The sequence below is a fragment of the Rhinolophus sinicus genome, linkage group LG01 (assembly GCF_036562045.2).
Source record: "Rhinolophus sinicus isolate RSC01 linkage group LG01, ASM3656204v1, whole genome shotgun sequence".
NCBI lineage: Eukaryota > Metazoa > Chordata > Mammalia > Chiroptera > Rhinolophidae > Rhinolophus > Rhinolophus sinicus.
In genome coordinates, this window is record NC_133751.1 from 197,838,305 (window position 1) to 197,858,370 (window position 20,066).

General features: G+C 37.9%; 1 protein-coding gene across 10 annotated transcripts in view; it reads right to left on the reverse strand.

Annotated features, from left to right (window-relative positions):
• The window catches only part of DOCK10 (dedicator of cytokinesis 10), a 236,387-nt gene that overhangs the window by 49,389 nt on the left and 166,932 nt on the right, over positions 1 to 20,066 (reverse strand). For all 10 annotated transcript variants that reach the window (XM_074314112.1, XM_019736633.2, XM_019736627.2 and 7 more), the window contains exons 15-25: positions 18,382 to 18,504; positions 16,330 to 16,409; positions 14,189 to 14,376; positions 13,635 to 13,700; positions 11,820 to 11,912; positions 7,510 to 7,633; positions 7,196 to 7,317; positions 6,738 to 6,824; positions 5,346 to 5,438; positions 4,799 to 4,917; positions 2,956 to 3,025 (exon numbers count right to left, since the gene is read on the reverse strand). In XM_074314112.1, coding sequence (XP_074170213.1) covers positions 2,956 to 3,025; positions 4,799 to 4,917; positions 5,346 to 5,438; positions 6,738 to 6,824; positions 7,196 to 7,317; positions 7,510 to 7,633; positions 11,820 to 11,912; positions 13,635 to 13,700; positions 14,189 to 14,376; positions 16,330 to 16,409; positions 18,382 to 18,504 — 1,165 coding nt within the window. The remainder of the gene's footprint in view (positions 1 to 2,955; positions 3,026 to 4,798; positions 4,918 to 5,345; positions 5,439 to 6,737; positions 6,825 to 7,195; positions 7,318 to 7,509; positions 7,634 to 11,819; positions 11,913 to 13,634; positions 13,701 to 14,188; positions 14,377 to 16,329; positions 16,410 to 18,381; positions 18,505 to 20,066) is intronic.

Below are 20,066 nucleotides of genomic sequence, written 5' to 3' on the forward strand. Positions count from 1 at the left end.
GCCGATACGTGAGCTCCCCACATGCCCAGGGTCTACCATCTCATGCTTACGCACGGCTATCAAAAGGTTCATGAACATTGGCCATCAGTACAATAACAAATGCTGCTCACTTTTTTTCCCTCAAAAGATTGGTTTTGGCACGCAGCAGGAAGTGCATGCAATGGTTTTAGTTTTCAGTATTTCTTCACATATTTTAAGGATATCAGCTTCAATTTTTGCACATATATTTCAAATATAAAATGCTTATTTTTCTGAATTATAATTTTTTACTTATGAGTTTGCCTCAAGGAAGGTCATTTCATCATAATATTCACAATTTAGACTTCATTACAATCGAGAGTGAAGGCAGGCAAGAAACGCAAAGCAGAGGCACATTCACATTTGGATTTATAATTCTTTCTTTGAACCTCATAGCTCATTGACAATTAAATCATCCTGATGGAGCCTGACTTCTCCAAGCTCATCACAGAGGAAAAAGACAAAGGTAACAGAAGCATGAAACTAGCTAAAATCAAGAACAATACAACTGCTTTCCCCTCAGGGATTATGACTCGTATGAGAGTCATGTCATCAGTACCTAATCCCATGTACAGTTATTTAGGCCCAAGTGCATTGCAACCAGCTCTGAAATATTCTTATTTTAGAATTTAGCTATAACATGTCAGTGTCACAAATTATTTGTAAACCATGGCATTTCATTAGCTTAACTTCAGACATACATTTTTGAAAAAGACACGGTGTATGTGTGCATTTTGGCTGTTGTAGATGGGGTGAGTTAGCAGCATTTAGCACCACTGAACTTGAAATGGTGTTTAGCTTGCTTGTGAATAAATATACATTACATCGACTCTCACATCTCTCAACGTCTTCAAAACATATATTGGTACCAGCCCATCAGTTCTCGCTATATTCCTACTTGTGGGGTGTAATGTCCATCTATATGTTAGGTAACTTTTCCCACTGAGGTTAAAAAATCAGGCTCCTTGGTCAAGGTCAGGCTGTCAGCCATGCACTACTACTGGAGTCCAATCACAGAATCATAGAGCTGGATGTCCCCATCTCACTTCACAGAGGAGAAAAATGAGTTCAAAGAGGCTGACTGCTCAAGTTAACTATTTAACCTTGGCTAGAACCTAGTTTCCCACTTGCCAGTTGAATGCTTTTTCCAGAATAAAACTCCAGTTGGTTATATTTATTGGGCTATATTTGTTTGAGATATATAGAAGTGTGTTATAAAACTTCTTTAGAAATTATCAACTTGAAATTCTACATACATGTATTTCTGGATTTGAACCACTTCAAAGCAAACTAAATAAGTAGTATCCTATATTACAAAATCAAGTGATCTCATCAAGATATTTCAAACAACCTGGTTAAAAATAAAGACCATATCAGGATGCATTTCCAATTTACCTCTCCAAGAACGTCACAGATAGAGTCTGAGAACTGATTTAAGGTCCTCATAAGGAACTAACCTTAACTGTCATAAAAATAGTCACAACACCAGAGGGTTCTTAATGTAATTTTCAATGATTCCATTAGAACAAGGTACATAATACTTGTGTTGAAACTGAGATGACTTTGTGTAATGTGGCCTGGGGAATTTTTTTTCCTCTCAGCCCCTTGGAGATTGAAATGGAACACTGAGGTAAGCATTGAGAGAGTGAAAGTTCTGTAGATGATTCTGTTGAATATAAACTCATCAATACCCTATATAAGTAAGCTATGACTTTATCTAAAACAGAGAGCAAACTAAAAAGGCATTTATGGGTGGAACTGGCTTTCTGCAAATGAAATATAGATCTTATTGGTAAAATTATACCAGAGGGAAATCATTGCGAAGTAACTGACTATTTTTGGCATGTGGGCTATTTTAAGGAAGGGCACACACTTACATTTAGGTATTTGGGAAGACATCTAACATTTCTGGCAAGTAGAAAATATATAGCAATAAAACTGTAATGAAAAAAAATTCTCACTGATGGTATCTCAGAGTCTCAGAGGGGTTCACTCCAAAATGAGTTTTCTAAGCTATTTCCTTTTACAAGAGGTTTAAAAACAACAACAACAACAACAGCAGCAGCAACAAAAAACAAGTTTCTAGCACAAAAGACCCAAAATTCTTCTCTAGTCACCTTTCAGACATCTAAAATATATGGGTACATGTCTATCCATGTATATTAATGGAATGTATTCTTTTAATTAAAAAGATCTATGTTTCAAAAAGATTTAATCTCTACATCGATAAAATAGACATTTAGGTCTTCTATATCATAAAGTAATACAAGGTACTCTTATTTATCTCTGGATGGGTCCTTTTTTTTTCCATTCAAGAAGGTGACATTTAGGCAGGAAGTATAATGTGCAAACATCATCGCAAGTTCACTGGCATTAATTCACAGGCCAACTGGAAATGAGAATAGAAACGTGACGAAGGACACTTGGAAGAAGCAGGGCACACTGATGGAATGGCTGGTGGTTCATGCCAGAGGATAAAGGACTTAACATACCAGAAGCAGGTACAAATATACAGTAACTGGGAAAATGAAATAATGCCTGAGAAAACAGTAAAAAGAGCTAAGAACACATTACAGAAGAAACACAGAGCATTCAACAAACCAACAAGAAAGATCTTCCTTAAATTTACACAGGAATTTCATTTATCTGTAATGGTGACTTCCAAAAGACAATCATTTTCTCCTCTATCTCTTTCTCCCCATATTAATATTCATTTGCCCATGTGCATGTTATTTACACATTTATACATTCAAACAATACATGTAGCCCATCAACGCAAAGAGACAGAATTCTCAGTAGCTAAGGGAAATGTCTGCTATTACCGTGGTGGGCACCGTCCAGCTAAAGGGAGAGACTTCCCACTTATTGTAGACAGGAAATGAGACAAGCCACACAGTACAAGGGCATATGACCAGTGCCCAAGTGGTGATTTCATACCTTAATGTATGACTGGACAAAGTGGTCCAGCTGCTCCTCGTGGCACTTGGCCACAATGTCAGTCAGAACCCTGGAAAAACAAAGCTGTTCAGTGGCCTTTCTGGAGAAGGCAGTAAAATACCATTTGGTTTGTCATTGGAGTGCTTGTAAACTGGGTACTTAATAGTTAATGAATCAATCAATTTCAGACACCCCTTGGTCCTTCTCATCCCCCACTACTGGGTATTTAATATCTATATTACTTGTTAGCCATTTCTAATCTTGAAATCTCTAAACATTAACATATAAGTAATGTCTTATGGATGCAATATCACACTGGAGACTTTTTTTTTGCCCAAGTTGAACGTGCTATTATGGTCTGCATGTTTGCTGCTGACATTATCTTCTTGGAAAAAGGATCATTTTTAGTACCTGATTAAGACTTAAGACCTTTAACCTCAAATTAATTATCATATTCCATTTTAAAAGGGCTTCCCTTCCAACCTAGAGGCATTATACATATAGGCTTTTGGAAAAAGTAATTAGATTAAGATGCTGTCATTTCCCCTCCACCCCCACCCCTCCTTAGCTCTTAGCTGGGATAGGGTTTCTATAGCACTGGTGGTACAGGTTGATTTTTTTTTTTCACATGAATACTTCCAGTTGCTTCATGGCTGTAGTGCTTTGGAATAGCTCAGAATTTCAACAGCTCTATCAGCTGAAATATTTAGGAGTCTTTCAACACAGACCCATATACTCATGCTGAAAAGAGCACCCGTTAAAGACATAACTGGGGACTTTTAATCTGGGTGTAGAACTGGCTGATTGTAGAACTGTGAGAGATACATCAATCTTCCAAAGCTTCATGGCTCTACTTTAAAAATGAGCCTAAAGACTCTCATTCTGAAAGAGGCTAATAATATGCCTGTGAGATAGGAAGGTACTGGACACATTTCAATGTCAAGCGTAATTTTTTCCCTAGAACATTGTGACTAATATTTTTAAAACAAATGAACTTTAGGAATATATGATTCAATAATCAATTCAAAACACTATCTCTATTAAGAGGAAATTGTGGCCGCCAGTCACTGGACAGATTAATAATGCTGGAAAAATGTAGTATAGACAAACTTAAGGTGAGAACAGTTGGAGAAAAAGTGAGTATTTAGAAAAAGAAAATGATCTAATGGGGGTGTGAAATGGAACAGCCACTCTGGAAAACAATTTGGCTTTTCCTTAAAAACTACACATGCAACTCTCCTATGACCCAGCAACTGCAATGGACATTTAACTCAGAGAAATGAAAGCTTATGTTTACCCAAAATCTACCAAAAACTGGAAGCAACCCAGATTAATTCAACAGGTCAATTGTTAAACATCCTGTGGTATGGAATACTACTCAAATAAAAATAAATGAACTATGGGTATATACAACAACATGGATGAATCGCCAGAGAATTATGATATATACTGATAGTGTCATACTGTGTGATTCTCTATATGTCAATATCCTGGGAATGCCCTTTATTACACTACAGTTTTGCAAGATGTTGCCATTGCGGTAAAATGCATAAGGGAAAAATGGGATCTCTATGCATTATTTCTAACAAGTGCATGTGAATCTATAATCCTCTCAAAATAAAAATTTTAATTCGAAAACAAAAAGAAAATGTTAAGAGGTCTAAAACTATACTTGAATGATAATAATAGATGATTAGAAGGTAAGAAGTCAAGAGTGAGAAATACTTAAATTTGAGACATGCGGTCGAACGAAATGTAAGCATATACAATTAGGTGGCCACTCAGTTTTAATCAAAGTTGTGCGAAACCACAGACGATAAAAATCTCTTCTCCTAAGGGATACCTGGTCACAGTTGTACTTATTTCATCTTCCTCATTCTGTACCAAAACCTTGAAGAGCTGATTCAAGATTATAGGCAGAAAACTCATGATTGCATGAATCTTTTCCACATTCAGTAAGTTCTGTAGTAAAAGGACAGGAAGAAAAAAGAAAAAAAAAACAACAACACTGATTAAATTTGAAGCACATTCTGCTGATGTTTTTCAGAACTTGAACGTGAATACTTTAGCTCCCCTTTATCTGGCTTTATTTTTTGATCACATTTACCATGGCATAGGCATAATGGAATTGTAGCAAGGACACTATATTTAATTAAGTAATGTAAAACCAATTGTTTTTGATTTTCAATGATTTTTGTTTGGGAAACACCAATCTTTGCTTGTTTTCTAATCAACAAAATATTAAGGAATTGTGAAATAAAATCTTTTAATCTCTGAGTTGACAAGGCATATAAAAATCTTCAGTGATAATTACCACTTAATTTGCTATTCAATGGAAATTATAGAGGTTTCTTTTGTCCACCACTGAAACTCTTTGCATGTCACATTACCTTGCAAGAGCGGATGAAATTCGAGGTAGGTGACTGAGACATATCTTTCTCTCTTTTTTGGCACTGACGGAAAAATGCGTTCACATATGGATCCTGAAACAGCCAAAAAGAAAAAAAAGCAAATGTGTTTATTTCTGATGACACATAAACTGTCTAACAATCATGGTGCTGGGAGGTAAGCATTTCTGTGAAGGACTCAGAGTGACAGGGCTTCATTTACACCAGACATTCTGGCACAGAGTCTCTTTCTTATGTGATTCTCATGGGTTTGTTTTCCTTTGTGGCCACATGACAATGGCTGGAGAGTTACTTCCCTTAGCTCTGTACCATTTTTTTTTTAAATTGCCTTCTTTCATCTTCTTACTCCTGCTTCTTCCAAGACTTCTACCAATTTTTCTTACATGTTCCTTAACACACAACTGGAAGCGTGAGAAAGAGAACTCAGGCCATTCTGAGATACAGAAAAGCAGGGTTTGGTGGAGCATGACTGTTCTGTGGGACTCAACCAGGGCTGACAGCATCAGAGTAAAGACGGGTTTAAAGAGTCATGGGTATAAGATCGGGAAAGAGGATTAAATTTGGCTTGAGACACCAGAGGTTACTGAGAGATATTTCATTCCAGTATACGTATGGTGCCTGGAGTATTTCATTTTTCTTAGCACCCAAGTATGTGCCAGAGATAAAGCAGCATGAAGCAAAAATTGAAAAGCAGATACACATGGAATTTAATAAAGGAGAAAGACATATTCTATGTACTTGTAATAATTTGCTCTGCAGTTTGTAATTGGTGCCACGGACATTCTCACATTGTGGTAGATAGACCAAGCTGCCTCGCAACAGAAGGGGTGAGTGTACGCTAATGATAATAATTAGATTTGTACTGCATTTTGCACTTCATGAGATATTTTCACAGGCAGTTTCTCATTTTTAGCCTCACCACACCTTAGGCAGAGAGATTTCATTGTTTCATTGTTCTGATGAGGAAATAAGAACTGCAGTAGAGTTACTTGTCCAAGGTCACTGAGTCAGAAATTGGCCAAGGCAGCTCTCAAATGCAGTTCTGCTGACTTCATGGCCTTCCCATTCTTTATTTTGAACATTTCACGGTTTTAACACTTGAGTGTTGTCAATGCAAGCAAAGCCATCTTCCAAGGAGAGTGTCATCCAGCTAAGTACACTTCTGGTATTTGGGTCTGCAGTTTTATGGTGTTTGGGCTTTTATGGGTTAGTGTATTCTACTTCTCCTGGGAAAGGCACAGAATTATGCTGCAAACATTCTTCCTTTTCAATCACCTGCTCTTCTGACACCCTGAGTCTTCTCCCATAAAGATAGGAGACACCTGATTCTATGTGTTTATGAAGATGCTGACATTTCGGAAAAAACATGCTCACCTGAGTATTCACTGTTGATACAACAAATGTCGATACTTTGAAAAGTGGTTTGCCACCATCAACCCATTTAATGTCACTCCCACCATGCTGCAAAAAAAGAGTTTGTTGCTGTCACCATGGCAATTTGAGAGAAAGCAAATAAACTTGTTATTTAGTTTATGTTAATTTGCCGTCCTGCTCCATTAATCTTCCATGATTACAAAGATGGAAAATAAAAGACGCAAATACATTAGGTGACATTGGTAAGTGGACCAATGTAGTATCAAGGGCCATTCTTAATAGTCCATTTCTCTTGGCCATAAAGTAACCAAGATATTTGAAATGTTGTAGGTGCATTTGACTCATGACTATAATGGATGCATACACTTTGGCGGGTTAGTTTAAACAGCAGAAAGAGGATAACCTCACACCATTTGGCCCATGTATTTTTTTCTCTTAAATTATACATCATTCAATACCTTCCCACTTGCAGAGTCTTGAAAGCTTAAATAATTAGGAGGCAGGCTTGTAGCTATTGGGATATTATACTCTTGAGAAGCTATCTGATCACGGTTCATCAGAGGGAGCCAAGCATATCCAACTGTGCAAAAGAACAACAAAGAGAAAAGTTTTGAGCACAAACCTCCACAGTGAGGAGTAAAAATAAAGCGACTTATCATTTATGAATACAATACTTCACTAAAAATTTCATAAATCAGAGTTTTTAAAATACTCTCCAGTTCAAGTCAAACCGATGACATGTAAAGGTATGTCAGAGTGCTTCCTGTCGTACCGGACGTTTCCAGAGCCTCCTTCTTTTTGGCATTAGCTTTCGCATTGATGTCGCAAGTGACATGATAAAAAGAGAATAGAACATGGTGTTTCTCATGGAGTTGTGTGGGTAGCTCAATTTTCACCTGCAAAAAAGGAGATAAGAGCTCGACTGAGATTAAAATCATTTTTCCAGGGTCAAGGCAAGAGAAAGCATAGGCACCTTTGCCTTCTAAAAATTCTTTAACTGAAATCTAGGTCCATGTTTAATAGTATTAGAAATACTGATTTAACTCTCAGTAAATACCCATCCTGCTAGCAGTACTGTGTTAACATGTTGATATTTTTACTTCTTTATTGGGGTGTATAATCATAAATTAGAATACCTAGAATGTCTGATTAGATAATAATTTATGCTTCTATAGTATGGATTAAACACACCCCCCCACACACACACACAGACACAACTGTAGACTGTAAACGGGCACAGACTGAGGACTTGTCATCAAGGGACATACACTGAGTGAACAATGAGTCTTTGTTTCCCAAAGGGTGTGCATGGACCTGTTGCATGAGCATCACTTGGGAGCTCATTAGAAATGCAGAATCTTCGACACTCCCTCCATTCATATGGAATCAGAATCTGCATTTTAATAAGATCCCCAGACAGTTCATAGGTACATTGCTGAGAAACATGCCAGTGGTAAGTGATGTACCTTAAGCATGGAATTCATCCCTTTTAAAAAAATAACACACACAAAATATAGTATATACTGTATAAAAATATATGTATTGTGGTAACTAAGTAATGAATCATTTTGTGAAGAGGTCATGCTGTAGCTACATGAATAATGATTCTGAATAAACATAAAACACAAATGATAGGGGTTAATAATATACTTAATGAGGAGCATATTCCATGTTCCTGGAAAGAGGTGTTTTGAAAGCTTCTACATTTTATAGTCTTACAGTTTCCAAACCTCTATCACATACGTAGTCATTTAATTCCCCCAATAGCCTTGTGAAGGAAGTAGGGTCATACAGAGGCAGGAGTCACCAAGATTATGGTCTAGTCAGTGATAGGATCTTTCAGGACAAGGACCCATGTCTTCTGACCACTTCACACTGGAATCCCAGGGTCCTGGGCAAGTAAGCTGCATTCCATTCAATATCAACAGCTACCTAGCTTCCAGAACAGTCAAATCAAATATTGAGGTGATAGAGAGCCAGGCAAATTATCAACCAGATTAATTATTAGACTCTCTGTACATCTCTTTGGCTAATTTATTTTCACCTTTTCAGGAAAGGATTTAGGACATCGATTTGCAAAGTGTTGTCCCTGGAACAGTAGCATCAGCATCACCTGGAAACTTGTTAGAAATGCAAATTCACAGGGCCAGACATACAGAATCCAAAAACCTGGGGTGGCTTCCAGTAATCTGTGCTGTAACAAGCCTTCCAGGTGATTCTGAAGCATGAGCAAGTTTGAGAAGTCCTGAACTAGAATGGTTTGCAGGCTAACATATTGCTTATATACATCATGCTAACCTGGTGTAAAAAAAAAGCCCATATACAGTTCAAAATACACAATGATTAACAGTGCAGTAGAATGAAATTTTCTTTTTTTACCCAACATAAAGAGTACATGGGAATGCAACAAATACTCAGAAATTCCAGTTGACTAAATACTAATGCAAATATTCTTCATTTAACAAATACTGCAAATATTCACATTATTGCTGTGCCTTGGAAGAATTTCTATTTATGCTTTTGCAATTAATGCAATCACTTTTTGCAATAATAAGGAAGGAAATAAAGCCTTAGTTTTGAGTCTACACTGCAAAGTTCACCAGGCTGTTCATTACCTACATGTTCTACTGTAAACAAGCGTGTGGCTTTTACAAGGATTGTGGGAAGCACATGAGAGTGAGAGAGATTAAAGCCAGAGTTAACAGTGAGAAATCCTTTTTTCTTTTTCTTTCTTCTCTTCTTTCATTTTTTCCCCCTTCCTCTCCTCTCCTCTCCTCCTCTCCTCTCCTCCTCCTCCTCCTCCTCCCTCCTCCTCCTCTCCTCTCCTCTCCCTCCTCCTCCTCCCTCCTCCCTCCTCCTTCCTTCCCTTCCTTCCCTTCCCTTCCCTTCCCTTCTTTTCCTTTCTTTTTAATCTTACATGGCTATAGAGCATGCACTTTTCAAATGGACTTTGCCAAGAGGTCAACCAATACAGTAAATATCCTAGAATGTGGCTATAGCACTTTCCCTTAATGTTTTTTGCCTTCTGTCCTGAATTTATGGGGGGAAAAAAAAAAGAGCATTATATGGAGGAAGGAGATAAAGTTAGGCAGGTTTGTGGTTCATTGGTGTTCTTTTAATTAGTTTTAAAATGACTGATGTGTAACAAGGTGGGGTGGGCAGAATAATAGCCCCACAAAGATGTCCTTTGTATCTTAATCCCCAGAAACTGTGAACATGTTACGTTACACGGTTAAAAGGGATTGTGCAGATAGGACTAAGTTAAGGATCTTGAGATGGGGAGACTATGCTGGATTAGCCAGTGGCCCCCATGTAATTAGAGGTCCTTATCAGAGAAATGCAGGAGGCTCAGAGTCAGAGGCAACCTGAGGAGGAAAGCAGAGGTCACAGTGATGAAACTGGTAGAAGGGTCACATGTCCGTGACTGTCGGCCGCCTCTAGAAGCTGGACAAGGGAAGGCAAGGATTCTCTCTTACAGCTCCCAGAAGGAACGTGGGGCTGCTGACACCTTCATTTCAGCCCCGTGAGACCCATTGCACAGTTCTGACCTCCAGAACTGTAAAATAATGAATGTGTATTGTTTAAACCACTAAATTGTGGTAACTTCTTATAGCAGTAATAGAAAATTAATGCAAAGGATGTGATTTTTAAATCTCAGCCATCATACCAGCAGGTTGCCTTAATCAGACCTTTGCTTCATGGCTAGAAATGAAATGCAATCCCCGAAACGTGTTTGTTTGTGAGTGTGTATAGTATGTTACCACTGACCCAGTGAGGTTTTTTCTATGTGTTACAGCAGGGTGGTGAAGCTTCAGGCTTTGCAGTCACATGGCCTGGTGTGAATTCTGATTATCACTTATCAGTTATGCACCCTTCGTAGAGTTATATAACTCTCGGAGTCCCTGTTCTTATCCATAGAATAGGAAGGTGTGATGGTAATTTTATGTGTCAGCTTGACTGGGGCCACAGCATGCCCAGGCAGCTGGTGAAACATTATTTCTGGGTGTGTCTGTGAGGCTGTTTCCACAAGAGAACAGCATTTGAATTGGTGGACTTAGCAAAGCAGATGGCCCTCCCAACGTGGGTGGGCATCGCCCAATTTGTGGAGGAACTGAATAGAATGAAAAAGCAGAGAGAGGTTGAATTCCTCTCTGCTTCACTGCCTGACCTGGAATACTGATCTTCTCCCGCCCTTCGTGGTCCCGGTTCTCAGGACTTTGGTCCTGGGCTGGAAGCTATAACTCGGGCTCTCTGGCTCTTAGCCTTCCAAACTGCACCACCGGCATTCCTGAGTCTCCAACTTGCAGATGGCAGATTGTGGGACTTCTCAGCCTCCATAATGATGTGAATCAATACCTTATTATCTATCTATCTATCTATCTATCTATCTATCTATCTATCTATCTATCATCTATCTATCTATCTATCTATCTATCTATCTATCTATCTATCTATCTATCTATCTATCTATCCATCCATCTGTCCATCCATCTGTCTACCTATCTATCATCTTCCCTGCTGACTCTGTTTCTTTAGAGACCTTGTGGGGATTAAGTGAGCTGATGCATATATGTACAGTGCCTGGCACGTAATAAGAGAGTCTGAGAGTTGGCCAGGACAGGTCTTGCTCCACGCCACGTTTAGAGATGAGGGGGTCCAAGCTCACTCAAGTTTACACAGGTTGTAAGCAGTTGTGTTGGCTCATACTCTCTATTCCTTTGTTCTTTCCATTGTGACATGAAATGCTGCTACTGAGTGGTAAAAGCTATCTACCATAATCTTTATTCTATTAACCAGAGAAATAAAAGAAACCAAAATTAGTCTCACTTGAAAAGAATGATAATAATGACAACAACAAAATCACATTTTTAAAAGGCAGCTCTGTGCAGAACTATTTGAATTCGCAACATACTTCTGAAGCAACTGTCAACGTAGCGTCTAGTGTTGGTTAAGTAAACATCTGCCAAGGCATGTCCTTAGTCTGAGGTGTGGTCTAGAGTGAGTGTTTATCATTGTGTGTTACCTGGCCCACTCACCCATCTTTTTAGAAGCTGCTGGGGGTAGTGGAAGCCTGGCCCTTACCTCGTCGGAGAAATCTGGATTCTGGGAATGGTGCAGAACTGCAGTGTAGGCAGCTGAGGTGAAGAGGGGCCCTCCAGGTTTTCCATAAATACACTGTTTAAAAAGTTATGAGTTGAATTATTATGAGTGTCTGAAATTAACCTTGAGCAAAAAAAGGCCACGACTTTTCAGTTACCAATCCTGGGACAAAGAGGAATTTTGTGATAACCTGCCAGGCATAGCTGATATCTAATTAACCTTGAACTTCTTTGACATGCTGCCTTGTGTTTATTATAAAACAAGGTGCTTCTGAAGACAAAATTGAAGGCTTTAATTCACTGTGTAGCTAGTACATCAACACCGAAGACCCGAATTAGTTCACACCCTAACTTTTGGTTGAGGAGATAAGATCTCATTTGTTCCATTCCGATTCTTACAGGTGACCTCTTGAAGGGGCCTGTGGAAGCCAGCTCTGGTCCAGAGTTTCAGGCAATCAGTTGGGTGACCACGTGGCTTGGTTGGACCCCGGTCCCAGACATACCAGCTCCCAACCAAGTATGCTGAGCTGGCAGGATAGGGCTGGTTTCAGGCTCCACTATATTAAATTACGATTCTACCCAGTCCCTAATCAGGCCAGGAGGTGTGATATGGCACTTTCCAGTCACATGCAGTTCACAAGCTTCCTTCGCCCAAAGCCCAGGATCCATCTTCTGGCGTCTGCTGTATCTGTGTGATGCTTTAGACTGCAATGAAACAGGGACCCACACACTTGCGATTCTTCTTCTTCCCTAGAATTTTCTGCATGAACACTGCTCTAACAGGCCTGGTGTGTTTGCCATCTGGTCACCACCTTTGTCTGCCTGCTTGTTCCATTTCCCTTTATTTTTTCTCTTCTGATGCTAATGCTATTGTAGAACTTGGAACTTAGGGACGCTGATGAGTATTTTAAAGAACTCTTTCTCTCTCTGCTGCTTGATTCAGTCAATCACTCAAATTGATTACTGTTCTGACTAAAGCTACCAACCTTACCACAGAGAACACAATTGGAACCTGGCAGAGTGCTTTAAGAGATTATCTCAGCTAATTGTGGGGGTTAGAGATTCATTTTGTCCTTTATATCTCATTCCTCTGATGCACCAAAACTGGGAAGATCTGGCCGCTGGCCCACTAAAAAAATAATTTTCTTCTCTATTTTTATAGGTTATTTTATGTTGTTTGAAGCCCCTCAAATAAAAACAGCATATATCAAATGTGAATTCTGAAAAGTGTCGTCCAGTTGAAACTCTATAGGTTAAAAAAACAGCACAGTTCATACAAACCTCAATTTTATTAAATTATATGATCAAAAACCGGGACAGACTTCCCAGAGCCATTTCCCAGCTCCTCGGTCAGCTGGCCATTCGCATCTTCCATGGGCATCAGCATCCCACGGGCCCACTGCATTAGTCGTGAGGCTGGTCTGCAGCAGTGGTACTCCAAGGGCCGCACGGAGGTGGGCTGGGATGTGGCATTTTAAATCAAGCACGCTCAGTTAATCTTTGGAAAGGGCAAGGTCTTCCAGAGGGGATTTTTTCTTTTTTGCATTTGTTTCACAGTAGAATGCTTTCCTTTTTTCCAAATCATGAAAAGCTAAGCAAAGCCTCAAGATTGGCATTTCTAATAGATCTAGTTAATAATGATGGCTATTAAGTCGGGTACATTTTAGGAAATCTAAAACAAATGTATTGAGCTGCTCCTCTTTCAAGCATACTCAAATCCAAAGCTCCTCAGTGGTGGAATGAACCTGTGCCCCTGTCTGCCCCCTTTGTGCTATGTCCCCGTGCGAACTTGGCTTACCTTCACGGGCTTAGCACCTTCTTCATCAGAATTTTTGAATTCAATGCACACGGTTATATTTCGTGCCTGAAATTACGGTAAAGGAAAATGGAAATTATAATTGCCTGTTACATAACACCAGAAAACAATCCAAGTGCCTAAAATAAGTAGCTTCTCATTAAATCTGAAAAATGTAGCATACCCAATACTTTCTTGTGACCTTATCCACTCAGAAATAGCGGAAGGATTTGGACAGATTATTTAAAAGGAAAGAAAAAACTCATATTGAAACAGGGCAGGTATGCTATTTTCAGAGGATCTTAAGAAACTAAAAAAAGTCTAGAACAAACTATTGAGGGCTGATTTCAGAAAGGTTATTAATATATTACATAATTGTGCATCCTTAAACATTTTTAAGGGGAAACTCATCACTGTCCCTTATTAAGCATTTTCTTCAAATGGTTTTCTTTTCCAAAGTGTTGAACGATAGTAATTTGTATCTGAACTTTCAAGAAACCATCTTAATGTGATATAAATAGGGTGGAGAGAGAGGATGACAACACAGAAACATATACCTTGTTGAAACATTTCTGGCTATCATACTTGAGGTGCTTGGGGTAAACGTAAATTTGATTTTTGTACACTCTGTAAGGACGGCAATACTTTGTTGAGTCGTAAACAAATTCTTCCACCTCCACTGTGGGTTCTGGTTGAGCCGTCACATTGAAAGGCTTGACAGGGATAAAGGACGATGTTACACAGTCTTTAAAAATCAGAAAATAAGAGTTTGTCATTTAATATGATTGTTTTTACATGAAGAATACTTAATAGATGTTAAAATGAATCCACTCAAAATAGAAACTCCATACTTTTATACCAATCTCTGTTAAGTCATGCAAGTATGAACAATCTGTAGGAGGTAGGCACGATAGATAATCAAGCTCTATATGTAACATCCAAATTGATGTCTCAAAAACTGGTAGATCACTTGGATGGATTTATAACTATTTTCTTTTGGTATGAAGCTTGATATAAAAAGTAAATGTTAGCTAATGATCGTTTGAGCATACTAACTTGGGATTATAAAGACTAACTCACTGATCTTTACTATAACACTATAAAAAGAATACAGTTATTGATCTATGGCAGAATCAAACTGTCCAATGGGTCTACTACTGACAGTACGGATTAATAGTAATTTTTCCCTATGGAATGATTTCACAACACAGGCACTCTCGACATTATGCGATATAATTTAGTTCATTTTTCTCTTCAGGTTTTACAAACTTTTAATATCTAGCCTGGTAGGAACAGCTTGAGGGGGAAAAAGAAAACGATCCTTAAGAATTTATAAATCAAAACTTTTGTTACTAGTTTGGGCACTATAGTTGTGTTACTGAAAGATAGCAAGGCCTTCTGCCTTTCTTTACCCCATCTGGAATCTTCCTGTGCTCAACAAAGCAAAATGATTAGCTAACTATGCTTGGAAATCCGATTACAGTTTTTCGTTTTTTTTTTTTGGAAAATCAATGATAATATTTTTATCATTTGTTCATACTTCCCTAATGTCCTACAGTCCTTGCAAAGAGAATGTTTTAGCTTTCCCTTTTGTTATTTTCTTTTCCATAGGTAATGAAAGCCACATCCTGCATCAGGGAGAGGAAATGGCTTAGTTTATCCTCTGCTCTTTCTCACCAATCAATTTAAAAGTGATTTGGAGCCATGGCTTAACTTAGAATCCTCATTTTATTTCATATTAAAATGATTTGTGGAAAAATTTAAGAATAAAAAACTTAATAGTGCTAACGGTAATCCAAATATCCTATGGTAAAAATCTTATCCCTGTTTGTAGTTAATTTTAGGATGCCTGTATTCATTCTTTTCATCACTGAGAAAGTCACTAAAAGGCATAATCAGAAGTAACAAAAATAAATAGATAAATAAATAAACCAATCTCACCACTTAAGAAATAAATTCTGAAACTCTTATTTATAAGTTAGTAAAAGCTCCTCCTGAAATTCAAATTTCCATTGACCTAAATGGGACTTTTGATCATAGTCTGAAAAAGATATATACTTTCTGTGTAATAGCAGTCTAAAAATATTCCAGTTTTAATTACTGCATGGCCACTTGGGTGACTATAGCATTGTGTTCAGAGTAACCCGTTGGCAGCACAGTGTGGCAGAACCACCCCTATATTCTGAGTCAGAGGAACTGCACAGAATATAAATTCCTCTATTATGGGTTATTGGTTTATCAATCTATCTGAATTCAACTTTCCTCATTTGCAATCCTTCAGGGTTTTGAGTATTAAATAATATAATTTAACACTTTGTTGGGTACATGGTGCATACCAGATAAATATTAGGTTACCCTGAATATATTAGGTTGGTGCAAAAGTAATTGTGGTTTAAAAGGTGAAAAGTTATGGCAAAAACCGCAATTACTTTTGCACCAACCTAATAATTCCTATCCTACAATACTTATAATCTTAATGAAGAAATCAGAACCCCCAAATTTCTATAGGATAATGAATTCCATTTATCTCAAACTTTGAAAAAAAACCCCAAACCTTTGTAACCAAGCAACTATCCAACCAACCAACCAACCAACCAACCAATGGACAACCCGCCCCCCCAAAACAACAACAACAACAAAAAAACCAAACACTAAATATTCAAAACTCTACAAGCAAACCGTGACATCATTATCATACTTGGATGCTCCAAAGGAATGTTGTCAACAGCAATATCAAGGCTTCCGGGGATGATCTGCATTTTGCTTACTCTGTCAGCCCTGTGAAAGTATGCCAGCACACACACACACACACACACACACACACACACACACACACACACACACTGAATTATTCTAGTTGTCGAGGAAAAGAACAGTCAACTGTAATTCTGAGCTTTGATAAATAAGTACTACTCAAAATTCATCACTTACTAATTATTTCACTCCATGGTAAGATTATCCATGCTCTTGAGGTTATTTACATCTACCCTGTGTGGTGGGAATGTTATATAAAGGTGCGCACACTTCTTCCCATCTCCATATTTGGTGAAGCCCCATTGATAGCTTGAAATCAGCCATGGTAGGAGAATTTACACCATAGAAATTGGCCATAAGAACACATAATTTTTTTTTTTTCCCTTAGAGGGTCAGTTGGCAAACATTTATCAGCACAATACTGAGAATAAATGTTATAAGGTATGAAGCATCTATGAAATAATTTAATGTCTCATCAATATGGCATTGAATATTCTAGATGCCCTCTAACTGCCCTAGTGATAACTTTCTTTGCTATACACTGATAACATGGGTTTTGTGAGAGAATGGTCTTCTCCTGTTTATATCAAATTACGCCCAAACCTTTTGACCATTCCTTTCTCAGCATTCCAACTTTTAATATTTTATACACTTAGTAGTTGCAGTGGCCTTGGGGAAGGATATGGTGGGTGCTCTGACTAGGACGTTTGAGGAAGTCAAGAGGAGGGTCTCCCCATGTAAGGAGTGGTCTTGTAGGACCACATAAAAGTAACACTTGTTCAGGGCCTCCTCCAAGATTTTACTTCTTACCTTGATTTTGCTTCCTAAGATTTATAATTTTTTCCGGAACAACAACAACAACAACAACAAAAACATTGGGAAAACATACCTTATAGTTAAATAGAAACATATCTACTATTGACAATACAGAAAGTATTAATCATGTTTGTTTCATTGTAATATATATTTTTGTTTTGGATAAAAAAAATTAATTGATAGGAGACTGACTGCTGACTCTTAAATGGGAAAGGCATAGCATTAACATCCCAGAAGGGGGCAAAGGGTATAAGAATCCTGTGTGCATTAGGGGACTAACAGTTTAAGATAAGTTGCTTGTCATGAAAAATCTTATCATCATCAGATAATGAATGTACGGTGATTCATTTTTAAAATGTAGCTTTTGTATTTTTCAGTTTTTAGCACTAGCTTCCACCATTCCCTCCAAGAGCATTAGAATGACAAAAATATTATGAATTACTGTATTCACAGCAATTAATTGTTCTGTGGAGTTTCAACACATAGTTCTAAAATTCCTCAACACTCTTCCTATTTTGAGGTGTCTATGACCCCTTCCTTTTAATCTAGGCTCTGTGACAGCTTGACAGTATGTGCATGTCATGGTAGAAATGGCACTGTGGCACTTTCTCAGGCCCCGTGTTAAGAAACTGGTAGTGATCATTGTCTGATCCTTGGGACACTTATTCTTAGAACCCAGCCATGAGAAAACCATAGTATCTCATGGAGAGAGTCCATGGAGAAGAACCAGTTTCTAGCCCACAGCCCCAGTTGAGCTCCCACTCAACTTGGCAGTCATTAAATGAGCCATCTTGAAAGTGAGTCCTCTGGCTCCAGTTGACCTCTCCCAGCTGAGGCCACGTGCAGAAGAGACAAGCTCTCCTTATCTATCTGTGCTTCAATTATGGACTGAAGAGTAAAATAAGTGATGCTGTTATTTAAAACCACTAAGTTTTGGGGTGATTTGTTACATAGCAATAGATAACTGACATAGTTTAGTGTTTCACACTGCTATGTAATTCTGGCAGGTTTACTCTTGTCAGTGTCATTTGGGCATACGCAAAGTCAGCTGCCGACATCTGCTTTCTGGAGGAATTTGGACATTTGAGAATCAGATAATCAAGTATTGTTTATGCACAAATAATAAAAGTAGCAATGTAGTTGATTTATGTTAATTTCAAGAGCATCCAAAAAATCTTACCTTCTATAATCTGACACTATTTTAAGTTGGTCCTCGGTTGAAATCTTGCTGCTTTCTTGTCTGTATAATGGTGAAAATCTTGAGTCTCTGTCCACATTTCCCTGGTTATCCTTAAATACTGATCTGAAAGAAAATAATATTTATTCAGGTTGGTGTTTGGATATTGTTTACGGAGTTGTGTTTTAAAGGTGGTTAGAATGATTCAATTAGAAACTTCCATTATAAATAAACTTACGAAATAAAAAGATAAGAAAGCTTCTTAAACAGAAGTTACATTTACACACTATATTTGTTATCTTTAACCTCTTATTTTCAACTTGGTATTTAAAGTGACTGCAGCCCATATTATAACTACATTTATTTATAATTGAGTAACGCACCAGAATCTTGGAGTATTAGGGGAGTGGAAAGGAAGGGACATATGTTGTTCCTTTTTCATTATTTTCTGAGCAAGCCGGGGCCACTTAGTTTGGGTGGTGCCAGTAGAATTTACTAATGGAAAAGGGGTAAGATTGTGTATGTAGGTGTAGAGGGTCTGACTCCTGAAACATTTTCATGGAGATAAATGTGCTCAAGTCCCAAATTTTAGGACAGAGACAAATATACAATGGAGAACACTTGAGTCAGAATTTTGTATTAATAAAGAGAATGCCATGAACCTAGGGCATTTATTTTCTTCCTCAATCTATTTCATTGGAACTAGATAGATTTAGTTAAAATAAATAACTTGTTTTTGTCCAAATAATATAGTAAGGTTAGGCCATACTTGCTGGCAAGCTGGTATGCATAGTATACTTAATGTCCATTGTTCTTCCGCATAATTCATCAAAGTCTGTGCTTATGAAAGAAAATTAGATCCATGTGTAATTGATTTTTCTTTAATGTTAGAGAAATGCTGAATTTTTATTTCTTCTAACTTAAGGAGCTCAACTAGACTATTTTATTACTCTTTAAATTAAGCAAATATTTCAATACACAGTCTGAAATGGCCATTTAAATGGATATCTGATCATAGAGTTTTAATGTGAACTCATATAGAGAACGCGCTAAGAATTTATCAGAATGATATTTTTAGACTCTGTCAATCTTTCTTCTCATTTTTCTCTGTTAAGTACTAAGTGAGGGGGAAAATGTCCCCTATCAAATAACACTGGGGAAGCAGAATCAAAATATTTAACTTGAAGATTGGTTTTATTTATATATTATGCAGGGCTTTTATTCGAGTACAGGACATGTGGAAAAAAATATGATGTATTTCCCAATGTGGGAGGAAGTTAACTGAGCGTGAACAGTAGTTTTCTTAATTAACCAGTCACTTCAAATATATCGACAGACATGAGTTGTATACCTCGTCTTTGCTCTTATCCACAGCTCTATCCTGGAAATAGCTCGCTTACAGTGGACATGTTGTGAAGAGAATGACAAGCATGGTACCATGAAGTACCGCTGCCAGTGCCATCTACTTTGTCCTTGCTCGATAAATAGCTAACTGGCAAGGGAACCCAGAGCTGACACAACTACACAGATGGTTCCAGGGTGGCTGGGACACCATGCCTAGTTCTGACTGTCACAGTTGAGCAATGATCAGTATATGGTGAGGGTCTCAAAATCATGATATTTGGGGTATGACTGAAGGAAATGTGGTGTTTAGCCTAAAGGAAAAGAAGCTTAGGTGTTCCTGAGAG